The following is a 20,995-nucleotide window of genomic DNA, read 5'->3' as shown; positions in this document are numbered from 1 at the left end:
CTCTAACCGCCCGGCAGGGCAGCAAGGATTACTCAGGGCTAGCAGGAGAGAGAGAGAGAGAGCACGCCAGGGAGTAGCCTTTTATTGGGGAGCAAGAAATTCAGGGGATAATTCCATCCAATGAAGGTTGAAGGGGGAGCCGCACTCCAAGGTCAGGGTCAGTGATTGGGCCTCCGGGGTCAGTGGTCAGTTACACCCCCACACGGACAGGTTCTCTCATCAGGAGAGGGCCGGGAAAGCTCCGACACAGCCAGAGCGCCTCAGACCCTAACCGGGAGTCACCCAGTCACGTGTGAGAATGGCTTCCGACATATTCCCCCTTTCTTTTCGCAAAAATGAGGCGGCAGTTCACTCTCTGGAGCTTCTGCATTCTTGTTCTGAAGACTCGCCATCCTACAATTACAATGCAATAAAGAATTAGCAGCAAAGAGAATAATCCAATAATGTACCAGGCCGAGTGTTTGAGAATATTTCCAGGGTTGAATCCATTTAACTCCTTCAATATTTGGTTAGCCAAAGAAGAAGGATCTGAAAAATCAGCTCTATTATTTTGAATGTCTTGGATATGGTGATGAAGTTCCAGAATATCCAAGCTATTATTACTATTTTGCCAAATACCTAACAAATGGTTTTTAACCTTCTCCCAATCCCAGAGAGAAGCATTGTACTTGGCAGCTGTAACACACACATACTTATAATTAGCATGGCATTTAAGCCTTTCTTTAAATTTTAAGGCTGAAAGTTCATTACCTATGTCAATAACAGTTGCCTCTAAGGCGTTTAATTTAGTTTCAATCTTTTCATCAATATTTACTTGATTACGCAGAGCCTTGGAAGTATTTTGAGCTAAATTATTAAGAAATTTTGCATGCTGAATATTCTGAGACAATGTCAGAGATGCAGAGACAGTTGATGCAATAAAAGAGACTAGCGCCAAAACACCAACAATTATAACTCCAATAGCACGTTTAGGTCTTGCCAGCTGGGCATGAATTTGCTGTAAGACTTGTAAACCAGCATCAGCATACCATGGCTCTGAAATATTAGCAGGTAATAAAACGAAAGAGGGCTGATGAAGTATCAGCACTCCTTTTCCTCCATTATACCTAGTAATACAATTGGTTAGGTTACATTTATTACAAGTAACAATATATCTGTCATCTATCCATTTAACTTTTACATTTCCAATAATTAAAACATAAGGAGATTGGACACAAGCTCGTAAGCCATAGCAAGATCCCTCTTTACAGTTCTTGCCAATAAATCTTGGTAAGGGTTTGTCTGTAAAATGTAAGAATTCTGAGGCAGCAATTAAACGCCAAATATCCTTTTGAACACCACCTTTACTATAAGTCAAAATATTACTAACAAATCCTGCAGGTGTCATAGCAGAATTTCTTCGTAATTGTCTCTTATCAATTTTTGGAGACCAGTCTAAAATATACCCACTATCTTTAGACACCTTATGTTGTACAGGAAAGGGATTTATACAATCCATCCATTTAGGAAAGGTGCCAATCTCAATTGTAGAACTATTTGGACAGTGGTGTATCCGTGGAGGTTTGGCAGAAATGACTGGCTTATTATGGGAAAGTCCCATCTTAATTACTGATCTAGTATTAGGTTTTAAATCTCCATAAATAGAATTATTTGTCAGTCTAGGTCTACCAATCGCTGTCTTTTCTTCGAATGATACTTTCAGACAGCCAGCATGTTTATCGTGGGACCAACACAAGGGTAATTGGGCACTATAGCCAGAATAATTAAATCTAGTCACATGATTGGGAGTAATATGAGTATCTGTAAATCCTCCCATCATGAATGAGTCATTAGTAAATACTGGAATAGATTCTCCAGTCCACACAGCTGGGTGTACCAGGGGTGGATCTGGGAAATATGTCCAGTAAGTGTCTACTTGATCCCCCTTTACCTGACAGCCCAGTAGGGCAATTACTGTTGTTACCATCATCATTGGGGTCCTGTTTTTTCCTAGGTCTCGAAGTATTCGGGAAGCCTGGGTTGTTAGCTTCTTCACGTCTTCCCATGAAATCAGCTTTTTGGCTGGGTCAATCTGGTCTTTCTTCATCCTTTTCCGATATCTCCTCCTTCTGGATGGGGGCTCCTCTGGGTCGATCCTCAGTCGCTTCAATCTGGGTTCTATCTCTTCCATGTCTGATAGCACGTTCAGGCACCCAAATAGGACGAGAAGAATTTTCTGGGAAAATACAAGCATGCCCTCTGCCCCATATAATCACCGGGTCTGGGCCCTTCCACTGACCGGTTTGTAAATCTTTCCACAAAACTCTGCCTAAAGGGCCTGTTACTGAGGGAGACATTTGTCTCTCAGCAGCAGTGTGACCTTCTGCGTCACAGTTTAAAAAATTTAAAACAAACAAGGCATGATTAAGGCTATTTTGGGGAGTCATAAGCTTATCCCCCCTTTTTAATTTTTGTAATTGAAGTTTAATAGATAAATGAGCTCGTTCTACAATGGCTTGACCTTGGGGGTTATAAGGAATTCCTGTTTTATGATTAATTTTAAACTCTTGACAAAATTGTTGAAAAGAAGAGCTCACATAAGCTGGAGCATTATCTGTTTTAATCTGCATAGGGCATCCTAAAACAGAAAAAGCTGCTAGGCAATGAGAAATTACATTTTGAGAATTTTCCTTAGTACGTGCTGTGGCAAAAATAAATCTAGAATAAGTGTCCACTATGACATGCATATAACACTGCTTGTCAAATTGAGGAATATGAGTTACGTCCATTTGCCAGATTTGATTTGGTTTTAATCCACGGGGATTTACCCCTGATGGCAGAGATGGAGTGTGAATAACACACTTAGGGCATTGGCTTACAATCTGACGAGCTTGTTCTCTAGTAATATTAAATTTTTTACGTAAGCTAGAAGCATTTTGATGATGCAAGGAATGGGAAGCTAGTGCACAGTCATATGAAGACATCTGTTGACAAAAAGCTACGAGTCTGTCAATTTTGTTATTACCTGAAGCTAAAGGTCCTGGAAGATTAGTATGAGCTCGTATATGTCCTATGAAACATGGATATTTTCGTATTAGCACTGCCTTTTGTAAATTATGAAATAATTTAAATAACTCTTGTGATGAAGTATACCCAATAACTGAAGTTTTAATATTTTTAGTAACTCCGACTGCATATAAGCTGTCAGAATAAATGTTAATAGGCTCATTTGTAAAGTAAGTTAAGGCACAGATCAGAGCTTGAAGCTCTGCTCTTTGGGCAGAAGTATAAGAAGTTTGTATTACCTCTGTGTGAACACGACTATAAAATCCTGCTTTACCTGAACTTGATCCATCAGTGAACACTGATAAGGCTTCATCTATAGGATGGGCACGTACAATCTTTGGAAAAATAAGTGACGTTAATGATGCAAATTGTATAATCTTATCACGAGGATAGTGACTATCTATCTGGCCAGGAAAATCAGCAAAAGCTATTTGCCATGGGCTAGAAGTTTGAAAAAGCCAATTAATCTGTTGAACAGAAAATGGAATAATTATGATATCAGGTTCAGATCCAATTAATTGTAAAATCCTAGTTCTACCCTTAATTACTAATTGAGCTATAGAATCATGAAAAGGAATTAATGTTTTTTGAGGGGAGTGGGATAAATAAATCCACTCAATAACTCCTAATTTTTGCCATATGGCTCCTGTTGGTGTATGTTCAGTTGGAAATATTAATAAATACACCATTTCCTTAGGATCAACTCTAGTAAGCTGTGCATTTTTAATTGCATTTTCAACTTTCCTTAAAGCTGTTTTAGCCTCTAAAGTTAGCTGACGTGGAGAGGTTGGAGAAGGATTTCCTTGTAATATCTGAAATAAAGGACTTAACTCAGAAGTAGTTAGTTTTAAGGATGGCCTCAGCCAATTATTATCTCCTAATAGCTTTTGAAAATCATTAAGGGTATGTAACTCCTTAATTCTTATCTGAAGATTTTGAGGACGGATTGTACGTCCTTGAATTATCTGACCTAGATATTGAAAAGGTGACACTTTTTGAATTTTTTGAGGAGCTATGCATAAACCCATTGCTGTAAGCGAAGTCTCTAACTGAGTAAAAATTTCTGAAAGTACCTCTGGATTAGCATGAGCCAATAATATATCATCCATAAAATGAATAATATATGCATCAGGAAAGCTACTTCTTATGGGATCTATCGCCTGGTCTACGTATTTTTGGCACAGAGTAGGACTATTACGCATTCCCTGTGGGAGTACTTTCCAGCAATATCTTTTAACAGGTTCCTTAAAATTAATTGTTGAGACAGTGAAAGCAAATCTCTCACAATCTCTAGGATGTAACCTTATAGAGAAAAAACAGTCTTTTAAATCTATTACCATCAAGCTATAATCTAAAGGAATGGCTGTGGGAGAGGGAAGTCCTGGCTGTAAGGATCCCATAGGCTGAATTGCATGATTTATTGCCCTTAAATCCTGCAGCAATCTCCAATTTCCTGACTTTTTCTTAATAACAAAAATAGGTGTGTTCCAAGGACTAAGCGTTGGTTCTATATGACCAGCCTGAAGTTGTTCCTCTACTAACCTATGAATTATTTTAAGCTTTTCCCCTGAGATGGGCCACTGAGAAATCCATATAGGCTCCTCTGTGAGCCAGGTGATTTTTTCAGCTGTCTTAGGGATCGGGGAAGTACTCAGGGCCCCTAGTAAAAATTTTGGCTTGGAGCATTTACTAATCTTTGTCGTGGAGACTGGTTTGTAAACAGATACTCTTCCTGATGGGTCTCCCTATCATCTCCAGGAAAATATCTCTGACTAACTTCCTCAACTGATCTCATAGAGTTAGGAGTAACTAATAATAATCCCATTTTGGTTAAAATATCTCTTCCCCATAGATTAGCTGGTAAAGTCTCTAACACATAAGGCTTGAATACTCCACTGTTTCCATCGGAATCTTTCCAATGGAGATAGTTGGCACTTTGAGCGGGCTGTGAAATCTGCCCTATGCCCTCTAGGTTAGCTGGCGCTACGTGTAAAGGCCAGTTTCTTGGCCAAAATCTACTGGAAGGAATAGAGATATCAGCCCCTGTGTCAATTATTCCGAGGAATTTTTTATTATTAATTTTAAGTTCTAATAAAGGACGCTCTTGTCGTACTAACTGTGACCAGTATACTCTGTCCGGCGGCTTAGAAGCTGAACCTACCGGCAGGTGTCTCCCTGCATCACAGGGCAATAAAATTAATTGGGCAAATGTATCTCTTGGAGTGAGCCTTAGGGCATAATTGGATCTTACAGTAACCTTTAATTGTCCTTTAAAATCTGAATCTATCACACCAGGTACTACCTCAATGGCTCCCTTTAAATTATTACGTCCCAAAATTAAACCTATAGTATTATCAGGAAGCGGCCCGAAAATCCCAGTAGGGATTTGTTCTGGTCCTGATTCAGGACTCAATTCAATTGTCCTTGAAGGCCCTAAGAAAACTGTCTGCGATCTACGTTCTGGTAAAAATCCCTCCGGAAAAAATCGCGGGCTGTCCTGGTCGGCGCCAGTGACGTCACACTGTGCGACCTCTCCTCGAATTCCCCGTATTGTTGCTCGGCCCGGGGAGGGGCCGACCGGAAGTTTTTTGTCCTCCCGCTAGGAGGAAATGATGGCGAGAAGGCGGGCTGATCCGCGCCATCTGGATCCGCCATGTGGGATCGAGTCCTGCAATATCTATTATCGCCAGTAGATGGAGTCCTGAACTTGCGCATGCGACACTCCCGCGCAAAATGATTGCTTTTCCCACAAACGTAACATTTTCCGCGGGGTTTTCGCCCTAAATCCTGTGGCTTTAAGGTTTCTTTTAGGGCTGCGGCTAAAGCTACAGTCTGTAAATGTGTAGAATCCACATCAGAACACAAGCGAATGAACTCAGAAACTGTGCCTTTCTTACGGTGCGGTCGGAGAATATCTTGACAGTACTTATTTGCGTTTTCAAATGCTAGTTGTCTGACTATGAATTCACTGGCTCCTGGATCTCCGATCGACCTGTTTGCAGCCTGGTACAATCGGGCTACAAAATCTGAATAATGTTCATTGGCACCTTGCCTGATTTTGGTAAGAACTAAATTGGATTGGTCCTTAGAGACTATTTGTCTCCAGGCACGCTTTGCACAATCAGTTATTTGATTGTATATTACAAAGTCATAATTTAACTGCCTTTCTAAGTCAGCAAATTCGCCTGTCCCTAAAAACATTTCGACTGGTGTTTCTATATTACGTTTCCTATTCAGTTCTGCCTGTTCAGTACAAAAATCAGTCCAATAAGTTCTCCAGAGCAAGAAATCTCCCCCGCTCAGACAGGATCTGGCTACAGAAATCCAGTCGCTAGGAGGAAGGGGCTGGGAGCAAATATTATCTATCAGACTCTGTACGAAAGGCGAATTTGGACCGTACGTCTCACATGCACCTTTTAGTTCCTTAATGGTTTTAAAAGGAATTACAGCATGAACTCTAACTCTCTGATCTTGCTCATTAACTTGCTCAAAAACGGGAAAAAGTTGAAAGCCACTAGTATCCTCCCCCAATTCCTGAGCCTTCTTAATACCTCGCTGGAATGGGGTAAGAAAAGTCATCGTTAATCCAGCGTACCTGTTAAACTTTGTTCTTTTAGCGGGTATGGGCCGAATTTGAGTAGCCTGGGCAGGCGGTGTTAAACGCAGCCTGTCGAAATTTCTCTGTAAATCCCGAATTTCAACATCTGATTCTTCTCCCTCTGACTCTGAGACAAGGTCGGATTCTGCGCTATCACCATTTTGAATTTGGGCTTCTAAGTCACGTGGCTGAGAGGAACTCTGAGCCCCTCTAGGAATCTCTTCCGGATTTTCCTCTCCAGGAAGATTGTCTACCTCCCTTGGAGGGCTCTCTAGGACCTCGGAGGTATCTCCTTTCTGATGTTGCTCTCCATAATCTCCCTGCCGAGTAACCTGATTTTGCAAGTTTAAATTTACATTTTTAACTTTGGGCCTGGCCCCTAGCGCCTTCGTTTTTAAGCGGCTTAAAGGAAAAGGAATTAACGTAGCCTCAGGCGGATTTTCCATTTGAATAGACTTAATGGCCCGTTGAATGCCTTTTAGCAGGTCTTCAGGGGGCCACGAATTCTGGCCCATATATTCAAAAAGACAAACTTCCAAGGCCGTCCAGGTTCTCTGAATATTATCTATGCCTCCAGGTAATTCATTTGAAAGACAGACCTTTTGTAACTTTCTTCCTAATTTCTCCCAAGTAAGTAAATTTGGAGACTCTTGTTCACAAAACCAAGGACAATATTTACCTACAATCTCTAAGAATTGTAATAACTGAGCTTTCTTTATCTGTTTTCCTTTCTGATTAATTATACTGTCTAAAATAGTCAGATACATTTCCTTATCCGTAGAAGTTGAATTTCCCATTTTAATTAATTTAACGTCTCTTTCCTTCAATATCTTAAGGTACTTTTGTGACCCAAATTGTCACCACTTCCTTTTGTGACCCAAATTGTCACTATTTCCTTTATCTTTACTTTTTTCTTTATCTTTATAGCGCGCTCCCACTCAATCTAGCTAATCTAGAATGCCCCCCTCGTGGGCGCCAATTCTACCACGCGGCCAGCGCAATGGTTTCATTAATGAGGTTCTTGGCATAAAAGTTAGCTAGCGAGATCGAAATAAACACACAGACTCAGTTACCTTTTTCTATGACCAGGTCCGAGACGGCTCCCCTCTCTGGTTCCCTCCTCTAACCGCCCGGCAGGGCAGCAAGGATTACTCAGGGCTAGCAGGAGAGAGAGAGAGAGAGCACGCCAGGGAGTAGCCTTTTATTGGGGAGCAAGAAATTCAGGGGATAATTCCATCCAATGAAGGTTGAAGGGGGAGCCGCACTCCAAGGTCAGGGTCAGTGATTGGGCCTCCGGGGTCAGTGGTCAGTTACACCCCCACACGGACAGGTTCTCTCATCAGGAGAGGGCCGGGAAAGCTCCGACACAGCCAGAGCGCCTCAGACCCTAACCGGGAGTCACCCAGTCACGTGTGAGAATGGCTTCCGACACTACCCATTCATTCACCCTATTTTTTTTCATTCAGCAGAAGGTCTGTTTACCCTCCCCAGCTACCACTGCCAGAGCTGGATTCCTTTATAGGAGTCCAGGCTAAAGCCACAAGTACTGCTGTGGAGGTGAGAGCCTGGCTGTATTTGAACAGTGACTGGTGCCTTCCCATTGTCTGTCTTGAACCAAGCGATGGTTTAGTTTATGCTGCCTACGGGGAAGCAGAGGGAAACTGGCAGCAAGAGGGAGAATGTGGTAAGAAGAGGTGCTTACTTTTTCCATTCCCTAGTATGGTTCTACTAGGCTAGAAGTGACAGCCAGTGACCACAGCCATAAAACAGCCATTTGCAAAAAAAAAAAAAAAAAACAGTTATTTTGTAAGATGTACCTCAATTTGGGTTTGTCTGAAGTTTGCTTGATATTAATTTTAGTGAATATGCAATTTGGTAAACTTGCTTTTTTAAAAAAAGTCAAGCATTATATAGATTGCCATCAAATTGTCATAGTTATAATTTTTCATTTTTAGTTTGAGAACAATACAAATCATAGACTATTCTTCCTCAATTTCATATTTTAGAGTACATTAAAAAATTTTCTGAATGATATTAGTGTCTATCTCTGTGTCTCTGTCTCTGTCTCTTTCTTTTTGACACTTGTAGCCAGCAGGGGAAATCTCTGATGGTATTTATATTGCTTTTTGTTCAAGAACTAATGAGTATACTAGAATTGTTGGCAGAAATGTAGTTTTGTCTTAGTCTTGCTACCTGCTTTCAGAAAATAATATATATAATAAAGTTAAGAAGCTATTGCCCTTATTATAATTTTGCAGAATTTTACATTCATTAAAATGAATTCACCTCTAAAGTGTTTTTGTTTTATAAATCTCATTTAGTAATCTAAAACTTCATTTGAATAACAAAGAATTATTACAAGCCATTTTTAGCCACTTGCAAAGCTGTGTTTTAGTATTGGTATATATATGTCACACTGAACTTGTTACATTGTGGCTAAAGCTGTGACACTTGTTTTCGTATTTCATTTTAAAGCTACAATCAGTGTGGCTAGTTTCTGTATTTAATTTTGGATTCACTTTAAACAGGATCGCAGATTCACAGATGAACCTACGTGAAAAGTTTTCCATTTTATGTACAGCTATCATTTTGGTAGCCCTTCACTTTGAAAGTAGTATAAAAGTGATATTTTGTTGCAAATCTCATTCAATTATTGCATCCTTCAAAAATATAAAAATTTAAGGGTCAAATTTATAGGCTTAGAAACTTCTTTTTAGAGACATAATTAAATTTAAAAATTTATGATCAGTATGGTGGGCACACACTGAATATTTTTCAGGCTGGGGTCTGGCGGATCATTGTCTCAGGACTGGTTTTGTGGAACTCTAGAAGGTCATCGTTACTTGAAATGGTGTATTGGTTTACTGCTTAGGAGGGTAGGTGATTCTGTCAGGGGGTAATTGCTCTCTCTTAGGGGGTCAATCTCATCATGGAGTGATCTGTTCTATGAGGCCTGCTGAGGCTTGGGGATAGTTTCAGTTCCTGTCATAAACAGGTCTGTTGTTCCTGGAATCCAAGGTACTTGCAGAAGAAAGTGGCTGAAATGGGGGCGGCGTGGGGGAGTTAAAAAGGCAAGCGGAATCAGAAAAGGACAAAATGGAGTTGGTCTGGTCTGTGATTGGGCCCTCCTTCAGTTTTGCAAACTTAGCAAGAACATAAGTCTATTCTCTGCAGTGGCACTGATTGAGCTAATTTTGGCTTATTTTGTAGTTCTTTACCCAGAGGAAATATATGCCTTTTGGACTTCTCAGAATTATGTAATGATTCAGAATCTATTTTTCACCATCAGATTTGATTTCTAATTAACCAGTAGAGGGCAAGAGGTTTTGTTTAATTTCATCAAGGGTAAGCGGTTAAAGGTAATTAGGTGAAAGAGAGTCATTATATACAAGGGCAGCCATTTTTCCTGAAATTGCAAGTTCTGTGACTGATGTTCAACCAAAACAAAACTCAGGAGAGAGAAGTTGTTGGAAGAAATGGGTTTATTCAAAGTTGGCTCTGAAGAAGTTAGAGAGGAAACTTGGCCAACTCAAATCTCTATCTTCTAAAAGAGGAGGAGGTACTGTGCAACAACAGGCAGGAAATATGCTTGCTGGGCAGAGTTCACCCTTCTCAAAGTATACCTCCAAGTATCTGAGTCTCTGTTCCCTTCTCAGAGAATTAAAAGGAACCTAGATCTCCTGGGACCAGCATCTGCATTTTATTTTCAGATAGACATATTCCTTTTTTTTTTTTTTTTTTTGGTACTAGAAATTGAACCCAGGGTGCCTTACCACTAAGATACATTCCCAGTTCTTTTTTACTTTTTACTTTGAGACAGGGTCTGGCTAAGCTATTGAGGGGCCTAAGCAGCTCAGTGAGACCCTGTCTCAAAATAAAAAATAAAAAGGGCTGGGGATGTGGCTCAGTAGTTAAGTGCTGGATTCAATCCCTGGTATCAAATAAAGAAAAGCACCTTCCTGAAGGAATTGCTTTGCTATAGTACCTCCTTTTTATCTGAATTTTTGACTTCTTATGGCTGGCCTTAACTATGTGGCCTTTAGAGAAAGCTTGTTGTTCTTTAAGATTTTTCCCCTGCCTATGAAGAAATAGTGATTTTAGTGCATCCCAACTTTCATCTAGCGTAACACATTCTTCAAGTTTTTTCTTCTTAAATTTTTTTTCCTTTCCTTCCTTTTCCCCTTTCTATTTTTAATTTTATTTGGGAAGTCATCTCATATTAGCTGACCGAGAGATTCATATTGGAATGAATGGCTTTTACCCAAATACATTAAGTCTTTCAATGCTACTTTAGTCAGTCTTGTTTCCTTCTATTCAGATCAATGTCAAGTCTCTTTATAGGTGTAGGGCATGGCTGGGTACTCTGCCTGTCTCCAGAACAATGACTCTCGTGCTTTTATGAAAAATGGTAAGAAACATCATTTTTACATAACAAAAGACTCAAATATAAAAAATGCATAAACAAAAAGAAAATTTTGTTCAACCAGACCTGTCCTTGCATCTAACATATTCTGGCATGTAAACAAACAAGAAGCCTCTATAAAGGCCGATGGTTAAAACCAGCAACAATAAGCCAGAAACCACGAGGAATACTGGAGACACCTGCCCTTGTGTATGATAATTACCTTTCTCCTGGTTACTTTTCACTTCCTAACCTTGACAATCAAACAAAGCCTCTTGCTTTCCATTAGTTATTTAGACACCAAATCTGGTCATGAAAACAGATTCTGAACCATTACATAATACTGAGATCAAGTCCAGCAGACATGCATTTCCTTGGGATAAAGGAGAGCACAAAATAAGCAAAGTTATAGCACAATCAGGGCCACTGAGGAGAGGAGAGGAGAGGAGCTTTTCCCATTTCAACCATTTTGTCTTCTATTTCTTTGTTCACAAACCACAATTTGATGACCTTTGGTTTAAAGATAAATAAATAAATAAAAGTTGTCCAAAGAAAAAGTCTGCAATAATCAAAGAAGCTATAAGTGGTTCAGAAAGAAGAAGAAAAAAAGTTTAAAAAGGCACATGGAGTTGGTTTGGTCAGTGACTGAGCTCTCCTTCAGTTTTTCAAAATTAACTGGAATGTAAATAAAACAGGAGGGGTTTGTCACATGATTTTCAAGTTTCTCTAATTTTATATTGGTTCTCTTTGTAAGCACTTATAGTACACTCACATGCTATACTAATTAATGAATTAGCAGAATTACTATAAATCTCACAATATTTTATAAAAATAGGGCTGAGGTTGTGGCTCAGCGGTGGAGCGCTTGCCTAGTACATGTGAGGCCCTAGGTTCGATCCTCAGCAACAAATAAAAATAAATAAAATAAAGGTATTATGTCCAACTACAACTAAAAAAATAAATAAATAAAATAGCCATCATAAAATACAGGTAGAACATAATTATAATGTGTTCCGTTTTTTTAATATTTATTTTTTAGTTGTAGTTGAACACAATATCTTCATTTTATTTATTTTTATGTGGTGCTGAGGATCGAACCTGGCGCCTTGCTTGTGCTAGGCAAGCACTCTACCATTGAGCCACAATCCCAGCCCAATAATGTGTCCAGTTTTTAAAAAAAGGTTACATGCAACTACTTAACAAAATTAAGAGAGAAACAAACTTATCAACAATTTGCAAGGAAAAAAGGGTAAGTATAATAAAAATATAAATTGATAAACATATAATAAAGTGAAATTATTTAAATACATGCTAACAATATTAATGCCTATTTAATCTATTTACTATCTAATTAATAAGGCAATCAGACTTACTTTTCCCCAAACTATTTATATTAAAACAAAGAAAATAATAACATGCTTGTTCATATCATTGTGAGTTAAGAGCAAGTTGTAAAACAGTAAGTTCTATGACATCCAGAAAATAAAGTCTACATTAGAGTAGAGCAAAGTGTAGACAGGACTTTCGTTATGATTATTCATGGGTTCAATCTCCAGGACCACAATAAGTAAATAAACAAAAATATTGAAGGAAATTAGTTTCTCAATATAAAAAGCTATGAAATAAAAAGAGCATTTTAATAACAGTTTGAGTCGATATCATTCACATACCTCAAAATTCATCCTTTAAAAAAATACAATTCTGTGGGTTTTAGTATATTCACAAAGTTCCACAAATATCACTACTATCTTATTCCAGAACATTTTCACTCTCCCAAGAGAATTCCCATACTGAATCTCAGTCCCTCTGTATTCTTCCATCCCCCAGCCACAGCAATCATTAACCTCCTCTACCTGAATGGATTTGCCTATTATGAGCATTTCATGTAAATAGAATGATACAATATGTAGGGGTTTGTGCCTGGATTCCTTCACTGAACGTGTTTTCAAGGTTTTAGTATGTTTCTGTACTCCAGGCCATTAATTTTTATTGTGAAATAGTAATTTGTGTGTACACATAAATACATGTGAATGTGAACAGATAATATATACAAACACATAGGTATACCTACATATATACACATACATATCACATATCATAGACCTATTCATCAATTGATAGACATTCAGGGTGTTGCCACTTTTTTGCTCTACTCAATAATGCTGCTATGAAAATATGTGCACATTTTTATGTAGACATATATTTTCATTTCTGTTGGGTTATCTAGGAATAGAATTGCTCAATAATTTAAGTAACTGCCAAAGTTTTCCAAGTGGTTCTACCATTTTAGATTAGCTACCAACAATGTTTGATAGCTCCAATTTCTTCACCTTCTCACTAACATTCATTTTTATCTGTATTTTTGATTATTGCCATCCTAGCAGGTGTAAACTCATATCTCATTGTTACTTGAAAAAGTTATCCTACCACTGGGCATATTGCTCAATGGTAGAGTACTTACCCAGCATGCATATGGCTCTGGGTTCCTCCCTAGCATCTCCTACCCACCTCACCCCCAAACCCCACCAAAGTAATTCCAAAATGGTTTGACAGTATAAAAAGGTAAACTAATGACTATCTACGTTAGCCAAATCAAAATAACTTTACAGAAGTTGCAATTTACCTGAAGTTAACCATAACAAGCCTCTGTTTATGTGATAATTTCCCCAGTGTTCCCAGTGTCGGTGCTTACCACTCAACAAAAAGTAGACACGTGATAACATCTGGTTCAACAGAGCATTCATATTCTCACTTTCTCTTATTATGCTAAATTCATAAGTACATATATCTATATTCCATGTTGTTCAAAAAAGTTCTCATGCAACCTAATAAAAGACACAATATAGTAGGAACTTTTTTTAAAAAATATTTATTTTTCAGTTTTTAGGTGGACACAATATCTTTATTTTACATTTATGTGGTGCTGAGGTTTGAACCCAGGGCCTCATGCATGCTAGGCAAGCACTCTACCACTGAGCCACAATCCCAGCCCGAAACTTTTTTAATAGACTTATTTTTGAACATGAAATATAGTAGGCAACCTGACTAACCTGCTGAAAATAACTGAGAAATGCTAGGAAAGATTCTGACATTTCTCAATATATCAATGAACCCAGGAAATGGTAATGCATAAGGAAAAAGTTATCCTATCAATTCAATAGGTTTCAACCAAACTTTGTATTTCCTTGGTAATACAAATATGTTGAACTGTTTGTTCAGTTGAAAGCAATCCTGCTTCAATAGTGCCTTCAGGCATCTTGCTAAAAAAAAAAAAAAAAAAAGCAAATCCCATCTGCAGAAAATCCCAAAGGATAATGTTCCAAGAAACGGAAGCTCACAGTAAAAAAAAAAAAAAAAAAAAAAAAAAAAAATCACAAAACATGCAAACGAGAAAAGCTCATAATAGAATCCAGTAGAATTAAATCTGCAAAACTTAAAATACTGGAACTCTCAGTATCCATCACTATGACAAAATACTTGAGACAAAGGAGAAAAGAGTTATTGAGTTCATGGTTTCAGAGGCTCCAATCCATGGTTACATGACCACATGACCCTGTGGCTTTGAGCCCACCAAGAGGCAGCCCATCACGGCAGAAGCGCGTGGAGGAGGAGAGCTATTCATGTCATGGCAGCCAGGAAGCAAAGAGAAGAAAGGGCCAGGGACAAAGGGCACCCTTCAAAGGTGTGCCCCCAGTGACCTTTCTTCTCCATCTAGGTCCTACCTCCAGAAGTTTTCACCACCCCCAGGAAAGCCTGTGTCTAGGAACCAAGCCTTCAACACAGGAGCCTTTAAGGGGTGACACTCAAGATCCAAACTAGAATACACAATGTAAAATGAGCATGTCTATCCTGTTGGAAGAAATAAAAGGACTTGAAAACAGGTGTATAAAGAAATAACGATTAGCTGGGCATGGTGGCACATGCCTGTAACTACAGTGACTTGGGAGGCTGAGACAGGAAGATCTCAATTTTGAGGCCAGCCTCAGCAACCTAGTAAGACCTTCTCTCAAAATAAAAAATAAAAAGGGGTGGTGATGTAACTCAGGGGTAAAGCATCCTGAATTAGATCCCAACCGGAAGCCATATCTAAAGAAATTTTCCAGAATGCAATAGTAGTGACACAGGAATTCACACTATCAAACAGTGGTTAAAAGCAGTGTATATGCGATAACATGAAAACATAGGATGCATGTCTAATCACAGACCCAGAAGAAGAAAATAATGTAGATATGGAAAGCACAATATTTGAAGAATGAGTAGTCAAGAGCTTACTCAAATTGATGAAAGACGTCAATTCACAGACTGAAGAATCTAATTTCTAATCTAATTTCAAACATTTTGAATTTAATTTCAAACATTTTATCTTCTGTTTCTTTGTTCATAAGCCACAACATATTTGATGACCTTTGGTTGGGGGTGGGGGGAAGGACCGTGACTGGGCCCTTTTTGAGTTGTTAAAAATTAACTAAAATAAACTAGAACCTAAGTCAAACAGGAAGGGTTGGTTGGAATGGGAAAAGCCACTGTCCTCTCCTCAATGGCCCTGATTGTGCTAACTTGGCTCATTTTGTCTCCTCCTTTACCCAGAGGAAATACGCACCTGGTGGGCATCTCAGTTCAGAATCTGTTTTTATGATCAGATTTGGTGTCTAAATAGCTAATGGAAAACAAGAGGTTTTTGTTTGATTGTCTAGGTTAGAAGGTTAAAAGTAATTAGGAGAAAGGTAATTATCATGAAAGGGCCGGTGTCTCCTCTGTTCCATGTGGTTTCTGACTCATTGGTGTTCTTAACCACATAGCCTGTGTGGAGGTTTCTTATTATTCAACATTTGTTTTTACAGACCCCCATTTTTTTCTTTCTTTCCTTCCTTTTTTGTTCCCTATTTCTAATTTTATGTAGGAAGCTCTTTCTGGCTCACTGAGAGATTCTTACTGGGTTTTTTTTGTTTGCTTGTTTAAACCCCCTAAAGTGCTGGGAATTGAACCCAGGGCCTCACGAATGCTGGGCAAATGCTACATCCCCTGCCTGAATGTCAATTCTCTTTACAAGTGTAGGATGTGACTGATGACTAGGCCTTTTCCAGAACAATGACTTTCATGACTTTCTTTTTTTAAAAACTATAATCCTCATAGTAAGAATTCTAATGCTTTTCAAAGACAAATACATAATGCAAAACTGGTATGAAATTTTCCTAAAACCAAATCTATCCTTACTTGTTATTAGTTTGGCCGATTCTATTTTCTTTTTTTATTTCTTCATTTGAAAAATGACCATCACAAGCCAAAACCTTGATTTGACAAACTTTCATTAACAAAACCATAACGCCAAGGCATCCGTCCCAAAGCAAAGGACTGTGTCCCAGATAGTGGTTAGCCCTCATGAATGTCATCTTCCACACTCCATTCTCCACATCTGGCAGTGTTAAGGGGGAAAATACTTCCTTGGACGTTTTACTCTGCTGGGAGGCTGTGGTCCCTGTCACCTGAATCTGGTAAAGCTTTATCTGTTACAAAGGTTTTCCTTTTCTTTTTTCCCTGCTTTTGAATTTTTCAAAATTAATAAGAACAGGGGCTGGAGTGGTAGTGCAGTGGTAGAGCACTTGCCTACCATGTGTGAGGCACCGGGTTCATTTCTCAGCACCATATATAAATAAATAAAATGAAGGTCCATCAGCAACTAAAAAAAAAATCAATTAAAAAATCAAAAAAATTAATAAGAACCTAAATAAAACAGGTGAGGTTGGTCAAAATGGGAAAAGCTAGCCTCTTGTCAGTGGCACTAATTGGCCTAATTTGGGCTCATTTTGTGGCCATTGTCTATGCATAAGGAAATGCAGCTGGTCCTCTGTGTCACTAGGTTATATACCCACTATTCAACCAGTTATGGACAGAAAATGCAGTTGGGTCCATGATGTTTGGATCTCTAATAAGCATATAAAATCTTTTTTTTTCCTTATCATTTTTCCTGCACAATGCAGTCTAACAAATATTTACATATCATATATCTTTCATTGTGTATTATAAATAGTATTATACTGGAGCTGGTGTTGTGGCTCAGTGGTAGAGTGCTCACCTAGCATGTGTGAGGCACTGGGTTCAATTCTCAGCACCACATAAAAATAAATAAAGGTATTAAATATAGGATTATACTATTGTAGCATTATATTACTGTTATGCTATTATTATACCATTATATTAGCATTATACTGTTATGATGAATGTAATATTATATTATTATAGTATAGTATTATAGCATTACATACAGTATTATACAAATTATATATAGTATAGTATTATAGTGTTATAATATTAAATTCCTTGTATATTATGAACACCTTTTTTACTATTTCTCCTTTACTTTCCCTCTATTTCTGTCAATATGGCAAATTGTAAGTAATTTTGTTCCCCTCTGAATTTCTGCATCACTTTCTTTGTACCTTTAGTAGAGCATTTATCTTATTGCACCTTATATAATAGTTATATACATTTATTGGGTAATTCATTGTACTTTGCTATATTAAGAATAATATTTTTAATATTATCCTTAACTTAACAAAATATTAAGAATAATGTTTTTGAAATGGTTACTACTGAATCTAAGTGGTCAAATTAAAACACAGTACAAGAAAATAATATTGCTTTAAAAGTAGATTCATTAAATCACCTCACTGCATAATTCACAATAGAAATGTACATTGTTTATTAAACCAATAAGTGAAAGTTTTAGGGAGGACTATCTATGGTTTTTATCCATTATTCATGAGCTTTATTTTTCATTTTTAGGGAAAGGCAAAATCTCTGAGATAGTAGAAATTTAATTGTAACTCATTTGCTTCATATAATTTTTTTTCTTTTAGTCTGGCTGCATTCCCATGGAATAAAACTACAGAGAGCTGTATAGATGATCAAAGCCATTGTGATTTCCGGAGCAGATGGAATGTTCTGTGCAGGTAACGCTTGTCTGACCCTCTCCCTTTATCTCTAGTATCCAGCCACAGACTGAGTTCAATACTGCATTAGCTGTCCCTCTTAGTAATAACTTTGTGTGGTTAACAGATAGAGGGGACTAGAGAGGGACTGAGAAACATTTTAGAGAAAGGGATGGGTCTCTTCCAAGTGTCCCCCAGGTCTCTTCCAAGTGTCCCCCAGGTGAGAATTTGGCCTTCATCTCTTGTGTACTAGGTTGGGCCTTTGGAAGACACTTAGGTCCAGGCTGGGGTAGCTGCTGATATGAATCTTTCTGCTCAGATCTCCACCCTGTCTGAGCCAGGGCAAATCTCCTTGATCTCCTAAATCTCAGTTTCTGTGTCTATCGAATAAGGACAGCTGTGTCTATCCTACAGTGGTTTTGTGAAGAGATTCCATAAGCGTCACCCTTCAATTCACACTGAGTCTTGAGAAGGAGTTCTTTTTCCTTCTGGTGGGCACCCTACTCAGTGCCCGTGGCACTGCTTTCTTGGGTCCTTTTGTGAAAATGTGCAAGTATGGCAAAAGCATCTGAAGTGGTGATTTATTCAGTGCTATCTTAAGCACCTCTTTTTCCCCTGAATGAATATATTAAACCCTCTCACAGAAATCCTGTGGATTTAATAAGTCCTTCCCTCCCCGTTCACAGTTGAGAAGTCTGAGCCTGAGAGAAATTAATGTGCTAATCATTAATCAGCTATGAAATGCCTTCCTGGCTTTATGGACACTAAAACTTGGGTGTTCAACACAATGACTTTAACATGTGGAATGAGAGACCAGAATTATGGAGCACTTGACTCTTTTTTTTTTTTTTTGTAAGAATGTGTAGAGTTCATAGCAAAAAAAAAAAAAAAATATATATATATATATATATAGATATATATATATATATATTGTTCTTCCAGATAATATTAGCCCAAACAAACAATCTTGGGCTACAGAGAAAGTAAATTACTTTCTCCATGTTATACCAGTGTCATGAGTTAACTAGGCCATTAACGTAGACCCAACACATTTGTGTCTTTCCACAATGTCATAATTTATTGACTAACAATACATGCACTTTTGTCAGTGGCAGTTCACTGAATACTTGTGAGTCACCTCATAGTCATAAGTCAGGCAAATGGAAGTTCTTTTATTCCAATCATAATCTCTGATATCTATAACACTCAAATCACACATCACACTTCACACAGTGACATATATGTTACAGAAAGGCTAAGGAAAGGTTAAGACAACCACAGGGGTTCAGGAGGCTGAACTGAGAGCAAAAGCAGAGAGTAGATAGAATGCAAGGAGTCACTATAGGGTCCAGACAGATGGCAATTTCACAGTGTCAGCTTGGAGTGGTTTGTGAATAGTTGGCAAAGGCAGGAGAAACTGTGCTCTGCTGAAGCTCAGAATAGAGATTTTGAAGTTCCTCCCTGTGGCGATTTTCCTGGGCAAGGTTTATGATGAGGACTCAGGTGATAGGGTCAGGGTATTGCAATGTCCAGTTTTGGGATACATCTCCTTTTATGGGCCTTAAGTGAGGGGACTGCTTTATTCAGTGGTCTGATATGTCCTATAAGCTCAGTGGACCTGGTTTTTCAGATCAGAATTTGATAAGCCCATGCATCCATGTGCTTCTAATTAATTTGATAAGTCCACAGGTGGTCATTTTGATTAACACAGTTAATTTATTTATCAGTTTGTACGTTATGGCTATGCCAGGCAGATGGTGGTTGTTTACTTGTACAAACAAGATTTAATCATTCCACCTCAGTCTTAATCTCAAAATGGAATATCTTATGGCAAACTACTGCTTTACAGAATGAAGTACTCAGGTTTAGGCATAGCCTGAAAACTGATGTTCAATATGTCATGGCACAGCCTACTCTCCACTGCTTAACTAGAACTATATTTGTTTGTTTTTTTCTCTTATTCTCACCCTGGTATAATAACTCTTTGTATTTGCTGACTCGGGATGTAATGAAAAGTAACAATTGCTCTTCAGAATGTTGGATTTGCAATCATCAGCTTATTTATAGGAGGGACAGAGGTCCAGCATTAAGGGGTATTTGGACAAATGAAACAGAAGTAATTCAGAATTTAACTGCTGAGCTAATGCCACTTGCCTAAACTCAACAGTTAAAGCTAACTTCCCACTCATCCCCTGGGTAGGCCTTTCCACCTTTGGACCTGTCCTGACTAATATAGTTGGATACAATTTTAGTTATGCTAAATTTTAGAGTTGTGTTCTTGGTTCCAATGTTCACATCTTCAAAAGAAAAAAAAATTGTTGTTTGTTGTTTTTGCTTTTTTCCTTACAGCTGGAGTAACAACTCTAATTGAATGGCTCATTGGACTTGGAGGAAACATAATCTACAGTGCACTGACTGCCAATAACATTTTAGCAACCATGATGGGGCGGGCATTGCCACCAAAACTGGACAAGACTTTAAATTGTCAACACAATCTTTGGATTCATTAACCCAGATGGCGATAGATAATAAATTAGCTTTGGATTATTTGTTAGCTCAGAAGGATAGAGTCCGCGCTTTGGCCAACACCTCCTGCTGTTTTCTGAGCACAAAGAAACTAGTGCTGAAGAGATTTTGCAAGAGGCTGCTTGGCTTAAAACTATTTACCAAGGTAATGCCAATGACATATGGAAAATTATTAGAGATCCCTTGCCTAAACTCCCTGGTTCTTGACACCATTAAGATCTTTGTTTCCTGTGCTTCTATTCCCATTACTGTCTTTTAACCTCCTTGTTAAATTGGTCTCTTCTGGATTGCAACCATTTTGAGTTACAATAATAGTTATGCAGGATTTCCAGCTGCTTCCTGCAGAAGATGACCTGCCTTTGACAGTCACCAGTCATTTAGAGCTTAGGGCCAGAGAGTTTTATTCCTCTAGGAGAAAGTCCTAATCCAGAAGAAGCTACAGAAAATGGACCTTCGTTCCTCTATTCCCCTTAAAAATAAGGAGGATTAAGTCTT

General features: G+C 38.3%; 1 protein-coding gene across 1 annotated transcript; it reads right to left on the bottom strand.

Annotated features, from left to right (window-relative positions):
- Nucleotides 1-348: 348 nt before the first annotated feature.
- Nucleotides 349-7,041, bottom strand: LOC143408579 (endogenous retrovirus group K member 113 Env polyprotein-like). The gene is made up of 3 exons (XM_077108489.1): nucleotides 6,641-7,041; nucleotides 869-2,172; nucleotides 349-393 (listed from the first exon to the last, which is right to left on the bottom strand). Exons 2-3 carry the CDS (start codon nucleotides 2,168-2,170, stop codon nucleotides 349-351), a joined length of 1,347 nt encoding a protein of 448 aa, XP_076964604.1. The 5' UTR covers nucleotides 2,171-2,172; nucleotides 6,641-7,041.
- Between the last annotated feature and the right edge of the window lie 13,954 nt (nucleotides 7,042-20,995).

This window comes from Callospermophilus lateralis, unplaced genomic scaffold (genome assembly GCF_048772815.1).
Source record: "Callospermophilus lateralis isolate mCalLat2 unplaced genomic scaffold, mCalLat2.hap1 Scaffold_8358, whole genome shotgun sequence".
Taxonomy (NCBI): Eukaryota; Metazoa; Chordata; class Mammalia; order Rodentia; family Sciuridae; genus Callospermophilus; species Callospermophilus lateralis.
The sequence above is the reverse complement of the archived record's forward strand: the minus strand, read 5'-3'. Positions and strand labels throughout refer to the sequence as shown.